This window comes from Condylura cristata, unplaced genomic scaffold, assembly GCF_000260355.1.
Source record: "Condylura cristata isolate star-nosed mole 26May11 unplaced genomic scaffold, ConCri1.0 scaffold00002, whole genome shotgun sequence".
Classification (NCBI taxonomy): domain Eukaryota; kingdom Metazoa; phylum Chordata; class Mammalia; order Eulipotyphla; family Talpidae; genus Condylura; species Condylura cristata.
Genome location: NW_004567103.1, coordinates 50475491 through 50483102, shown reverse-complemented (window position 1 = coordinate 50483102; position 7612 = coordinate 50475491). Strand labels below are relative to the sequence as shown.

General features: G+C 37.2%; 1 protein-coding gene across 2 annotated transcripts in view; it reads right to left on the bottom strand.

The window, feature by feature from the left end:
* COBLL1 (cordon-bleu WH2 repeat protein-like 1) overlaps positions 1-7612 on the bottom strand; it is a 140277-nt gene that overhangs the window by 61549 nt on the left and 71116 nt on the right. For both annotated transcript variants that reach the window (XM_012729345.1, XM_012729353.1), the window contains exon 2: positions 2856-3044. In XM_012729345.1, coding sequence (XP_012584799.1) covers positions 2856-3044 — 189 coding nt within the window. The remainder of the gene's footprint in view (positions 1-2855; positions 3045-7612) is intronic.

Here is a 7612-nt window from a genome sequence, read left to right as displayed (position 1 = left end):
TTTTTTTTTTTTTTTTGGTGCCTTGTTCTCCACCTGGATAAAATATTTTTATTTTTAAAATCTTGGGAAAACAGCTAGTGTCTACCCATATGCCTTCCTCAAAGCACACCATGTGAACCGCTACCTCTATCAACATTTAAGTTTACATAGGGAGACAATATTTATTTTGATGAATTTATTAAATGCCTACTATACTACAAGAAACTGTGCTAAACACTACAGAGAAAAGTAATGTCCTCATGAATCTTATGGTTGATCCAAAAAAGACAAGAAGTGCATATAAATTATAACACAGGACAACTGTAATAACCACCAAATGGTATAAAGAGTCAGAAAGTCAGAGTTAACAGATCACTCAAGGGAGATCAAGGAGTCTTTTTATGAAAAATGACAACTGCCCTACATAAACTGGAGAAAATATGGCTGGAAATGTATATGTTAGATAGAAAAACTTTCATAAAGGTGTAGAGGTAGAAAATGCAGAATATGGAGCTGAAGCTTAAAATATACAGAGAAACAGTAAAGAAAAATCCTACTAAAAGAGGAGAAGAAAACAAGTTGTCCCAATCTCTAGGTGTGGTAGTTTGGAATTCCCTAACTTGGTATCAAATTGCAGTCCCTGCAGTCTCTTATCAAAGGTAGCAACACAGAGTGGTGTTTTAGACAGATTAATCTGAGGGTGGAGGGTAAATGGCGAGAGCCCAGGATAAGAAAATGGAATAAGAAAATGGGCCATCGTGTGCCAGGCCCTGGCAGTATTTCATTTAATCCTAACAAGTCAGTTATAAAACATGCTCATGGATAAGAAGATGAGGCAATTCAATACCAGTTGGTAGCACAGAAATAAAAGGCTGATTGATGGAGAAATTACTCAGCTTAGGAATTGGGGTGAAACATGCTTGAAGACCCAAAGAATGAGAAAAATCTAGGGTCTCTGCAATTGCAAATAATCAAAGCAAATGTCAACTTAAATATGAAAAAAAAAATGCAGCTATCTAAACAGCAGTCATTAGACTTTATAAGGAGGATGAGGAACAAATTCAATTAAGAAAGAACCAAATAGGTTAAGTTAATATCAAAAGGTTGTGCTCAAGAGGGAGCCTAAGATTTCAGAAAGAAACAGTTTCAAAGTGATAAGACACCAGTATCCTGGTAGAAAGGGGAAGTAGACTGCAGTGTTAAGAGAACAGAATAAAATTTAAAAAATCAAAACAGCTGTTAGAGATGACTATAATACAAAGCAGTGACTAGCCTGCCCGGGAAACATTTCTGGGGGCACTGATGATGAAAGCAGGCCACTTGTCAGCACTAGTGAAGAACTGGGGAAGATAGTGACTTTTTTTTATTTTTATTTTTTTAAAGATTTATTTATTTGTGCATACAGAGCTGGGGTACAGGCCAGAAGCTCAGAGACAGAGTGGGAAGCAGAACAGGCAGATCTATGAAGTACACTGCTGAGGGGAGTAGCGGGCGGTCAGGAGAGGTCTGCCGCACCGTGTGGTCACCCATGAGCAGACAGGAATGGAACTCATGCAGAAGTGGCTTAAGCTTCTCAGTGCTGTGCTTTAACCCGCTGCGCCACCAGGGAGGGCAGATAGTGACTTTTAAAAAATTGCTTTGAATTCAGGGAAAATAAAAGGAATTGGCTTTATCATATCCTGCCAGATCATTGTTATCACTATTTTAAAACCAGGTTAATAGTATTATTACTTCAAGGATTGAAGATGATGACTAATGTTCTTAACTTATAACATGCCTTTCTTACTCAGAAGGGGCACCTCCCTGGTGATGACCTATATGTAAGGTGCAAGGCAGGGAATTAGGACAATCTCAAGTTTCTCAAATTCATCAAAAAGTTCAATGTGTGATCTCTAAAACTAAGCATCAAATAAATGACAAAATGTTATTTACTCAAATTAATTTACTAACCCTTTAATATACAATATTATATATTTTGTTTGCTATTGCTAAAAATTTCTATTCTCATGTACTAGAATAATTCATAAATTTACAATAATCTTGAGGACATTAAAATTATATTAATGAATTTCTTCATTGTGAGAACACAATACCCATATTTTGCTTGCCTAACGTATTCTTTTGTTCTGTGCACATACACTGCACTAAAGTCAAAACAGCTTAAATTTCTAAAACAGGTGACTTGATAACAAAAGACTGGTTGATGATGAAAGGTGAAACAAAACCAAACATACGACTCATGTAACTTTCCACTTCAAAATGAAATGGAAAGTTACATTTGGCTTTATTCCAATTTTCTAATTTTTATGTAGGTATTGAAAATAATTCTCTTAAATCATATCTTCACTTTTGTTAGGTTAAAGTTTACTTGACATTTCTATTAAATTATTCACATTTCATTAATTAAACCCAATTTTACAAATAGCTTTATTTAATTTTGATAAGAATTAGTTTTTAACAGCATTTTGTAACTTCTACAAAATCAAATTCACAGAAATAACTTACAAAAGAAAGAGTAGCTTGGAGAGGAAAGGTAAGGATTTTTTCATAGGCTATACTGCCTTATTTAGGAAGTCTGACTTACAAAATCAACATAATAAACATTCTGCTGACAAATAACTTTTTTTAAAAAATTAAGAAATTAACAAAATGTAAAATGGGCCTAATTTCAAGCATGGCTTAGCTGGAGGTGTGGAATTCATTGTAATGGTATTAAGACATGATAGAAAAATTTAAGTACCTTTTAGCATTGTTTAAACAGATAACTGAATGATAACATGTTTTGTCAGAGAAAAAGTTCAAGAAAGGAAGAACAGAGGATTTCAATGACACAAGAAAAAAAGGAAAATTCTGGTATTTCATTTGCTCCATCATACCTGCCATGAACTGTAGTAGATTTGATAATATCCCCAGGTAGAACTACTGAGAGTTCAATGTCTTTATCTATCAGGTTTTCTTTCTGATCCATGATGAAAGCAGATGATTCTACAGAATCATCAACAGAAGTGACATCAACACATTTGTTCTCAGCTGGAGGAAGTGGTGCCTTGGCTTTTGTTTTTTTCCTAAAATAAAGACAAAACATTAAAAATAATATACATTTTAGGGCCCTCCCTGATGGCGCAATGGGTTAGGACCCAGCACTGCAAGCAAGACGCAGCAGCCTCAGTGCAGGTTCGATCCCCTGCTCCGGAGGTGACCCACATGGCGCAGCAGACCTCCCGCCCGCTGCTCCCCTCAGCAGTGCACTTCATCCATCTGCCTGCCTATTCTGCTCCCTGCTCTGTCTCTGGTGAAGCCTCTCACCACCCCTGCACCTCTGGCCTGTACCCCAGTTATGTATGTCCAAATAAATAATAAATCTTAAAAAAAAAAAAAAGCAAACTGTGTATATGCTTTCACAACTAGAAAAAATATATATCAAAACATATATCAAAACATTAAGAGTTAAATATATATTAAAACATTAACATCTAGGGATGATAGAATTAAGGAATTTTTTCGCTCTTTTTTAGTCAATTATTTTTCTCAATCGAATATGCCCACACCCCTTTATGATAAAAGAAGTTTGATATTTGCCTCCATTAAGTTCAATTATGACTTGTTTTCTTTGATGAGATAACGAAATGTAAATTCTTACTGTATCAAGATAAATATCTCATCCCCGTACCTTATAGTAACTCTTACCTTTGTGCCTCTCATTTTACTTACTTCAGATCTATAAGTTCTAACTCTAACATTCTCTCTATTCTTCCCTTAAGGAGTACAGATTCCATAAATACACATTCTTAAGGGGTACAGATTCCATAAATACACATTCTTTTGGATACCTGTTCCATTTGTGGGCCTGCATTTCTAAGTCCCTACAAGGTGGAAGCATGCTGTATTTCTACTATGCTTCAATTTATTGATTTGATGGATTGAAAAAAAAAAAAAAGAAAGAAACAAGTAATGACATGTGCTTTTTTTTTTTTTTAAAGCAGTGCAAATTAGAGCTCTTGGAAATGTTAACATTATGAAAGGCTGATGACTTGAAAGAATACCATTGCTTCCATTCAGAAAAATAAAAATTTTAATTATGCTCCCTCTTCATTTCTGTGGTAAAAACTAAATAAAGCCAAACAAGAAAAAAGGGTTACTTTGTAAGTAAATAAGCAACATCTACCCATTCAGTATTTTCAAAATTAAAAGTCTTACAAATTCAAGCACTTTTCTGCACTTGGCATTATGAAAAAAAGAAGTTTCTACATTGTATTATAATCTTCTAAAATAGCTCTTTATTTTTTTTCTTCTTTTTTTAAGATTTATTTATTTGTGCATACAGAACTGGGGTACAGGCCAGAGGCTCAGGGGCAGTGAGAGGCTTCACCAGAGACAGAGTGGGGAGGCAGATAGAACAAGTACACTGCTGAGGGGAGCAGTGGGCGGGCCAGGAGAAGTCTTCGGTGCCATGTGGATCACTTCTGTGGCTGGGATCAAACTCATGCAGAAGTGGCGTTAGCTTCTTAGTGCTGTGCTTTAACCAGCTGTACCACCAGGGAGGGCCCAGCTCTTTAATTTTTATGAGCAAAATACAAAAATATATTGTACTTTAGAAAATATTTATAATAGTTAAAAATGAATTTTTAAATTATAACCTGTGACAAGTTTAAAAAGTCTGTATGGAAAAAAATTTAAAAAAAAATTTTTTTAGGCCCTCCCTGGTGGCGCAGCTTAAGCCACTTCCGCATGAGTTTGACCCTGGCCTGCCCCGGAGGTGACCACATGGCGTGGCAGACCTCTCCTGACCCACCCGCTGTTCCCCTCAGCAGTGTACTTTGTCAATTTGCCTGTTCTGCTCCCCACTCTGTCCCTGGTGAATCCTCTCACCCTCCGCATCTCTGGCCTGTACCCAGTTCTGTATGAATAAATAACTAAATCTTTAAAAAAAATTTTTTTTTAAATAAAGTAGCAGTTTTTTTTTTATTTGTTTTTTTAAAGATTTACTTATGCATACAGAACTGGGATACAAACCAGAAGTGCAATGGCAGTGAGAGGATCCACCAGAGACAGAGTGGGCAGCAGAAGAGGCCCACTAACAAAGTACACCACTGAGGGGAGCAGCAGGCAGGTCAGGAGAGGTCTGCAGCACCATGGGGATCACTGGGGCAGGGACTGAACTCATGCTGAAGTGGCTTTAGCTTCTTAGTGCTGTGCTTTTACCCGCTGTGCCACCGAGGGCCCCTAATTTAAAAAATTTTAAGTGGCAGAATTTGACCGCTCTTGTGTTCAATAAAAGCATTAAACAGTCACATAGAACATTCACTTAAACATTGAGGATATAAAGATAATGAGACCTAGTTCCTACTTAGGTTTTGTATTTCAAAAGGACCAATATTCACATTGACATTGCTTTGATACAGGTATAAAGTTACTATGGCTGAAGTTCATAGGGAGAGAAACTAAGAATCCAGAATGTAGAAATGTTTTCTGAAGGCACATCTCAGTTGGAAGTGACCCACATGGTGTGGCAAACCTCTTCTGTCTCACTCACTGCTGCTGCTGCTCCCCTCAGCAGTATATTTCAGTCAATCTGCCAGTTCTGCTCCCCATTCTGTCTCTGGTGAGTCCTCTCACCCAACCTTCCCCCCCCACACACCCCACTACACACCACCTCTGGCCTGTATGCCAGTCCTTGTATCCAAATATGTAATTCTTTAAGAAAAAGGATTGAAGAGTTGGTAAACTTCCAAAGAGAAGTCAAAAGAAATAAGAAATTAATCAATCAATAAGAAGACTTTTATAAATAACAGAATAAAGAAGACTTTTATAAATAACAGAATATAGTAAAGTGAGTTGGTATAACACACTAAAGTTAATTGTTCTGCATAAAAAAAAATAAAACAAGACGTAGACAGTATAATGAAAGGAAAAAACCTTTCCAATAGCAGCAGAAATGAACTGCATAAAGTATTTCAATAATTATAACAAACCTTATTTTATATAAAGAAAATCTGAACACCAAAATTCAATATGACCCTCCTCTTTTACTCCAGATTTCTAAACCTAAGGCCTTCTTGACAAGGCCTTAGTAACTAGATCTCAAATTTAATTTAACTTCAGTTTCCTTCCCCTCGTTTCTCCAAACCAAACTTTTTCCTTTCCAAGTCTTCCCAACTCAGTAAATCACAATTCTTCAGTTATTTGCGCCAAAAATTCTGTCTCACACACATACTTACAATCTAATCCATGGACAAGTTCTGCCAGCTCTATATTATAAACCCAGAATCCAGCAGCCTGTAAACCAAACACCTCTGTTCAAGCAGCTAACTGGTGTTCCTTCTCCAGTCTTGTCATTTCACATTCAATTGCTGAAGTGATTCTGTTGAAATGTAAATCACCTCACCATTCTTCCTCTCCCACCCTCCTTTGGTTTCCAACCCCACCCAGAATAAAGGGCTTATAAATTTGTCCTCCCTTACCACATGCCTCCCACCTCACACTTTTTCTATAGGATTTCAAGAATCCTGTGATTCTTATCTTTTCCGTCAACACACAGAACATTCCTGTCTCTCAGATCCACTACTACATCTGCTCCTTAGCTGAACAGAATTCCTTTCCTTCTGATTTACTTATCAGTTTTCCTTCCAGCACAGAGCAATGAATCCCATAAGAATGGGAATTTATCTCCACTGCCATGTGTCACATAGGTATATAATCTCTGGAACAATGCTGCCACATAGTAAGCACTCATTTACTGAATGAATGCATTAAATGAATACTTTCCACAAAGGTGAGGTACCAAAGTAAGGGAGAAAATAATTTTTTATTGTGCTTTGAGAATTATGTGTTGGATTTTTAGAAATCAAGTAACATTTTTTGAAAGATGAGTACGGACAAACACTGACTATATTTATTTGCAAGGGGTAAATGGGAACCTCAGAACTTTTAAAAAGTATCATCTGAAAGACAAGAAGAATTCAAATGCCACAGGCAGGGATAAACAGCAGCAGGAACTTCATGGATTTAACTTTCAAAAGTGTCAGTGAAAGAAGACAGGCACCTCTTGCTGCTGCCACTGTGACTTGCCATCTCCTACTTTCATCATTCCATCTGCCAGCCCATCTCCAATGTTGCTCATCCCAGTCTGCATTTGAACATCCTCTCCATCTTCTCTGACTTTACTCACATTACTTATATACTTCAAGGTCTGGATTGAGTCACAAGTTCTCTGGTTGTCTCGCCTGTCGCTGTACACTGTAATGTCTACCTACCTCTGATTCACAGTTTTAATGTTCTGTGTATGTGTGACTGTCTTATTTCCTAAGGTACTTTCCTCAGATGGAAAAATCCATCTGATTACTAACGTCCACTTGAAAGAAAAAGCACTAGCTCAAATATGTACATAGAACTTCTACTGTTACAGGACAGGATGAGGGGCAGCCCAGATGCCCCCAAACCTCCCACTCAAAATATAGTTTCTGCCACTGGCTGCATCAGGACAATGCAGTCTAGTATATAAGACCTTTAATGTAAAGGAATTTTAATATAATTAGGGTGCAACAAAGAGGAAGAAAAGCACCCAAAGTGACCCTTCCCCTTGTGGGTATGGCTCAGACAAACAAGATTGGCCCAAAGCAGGACTACTGAGACC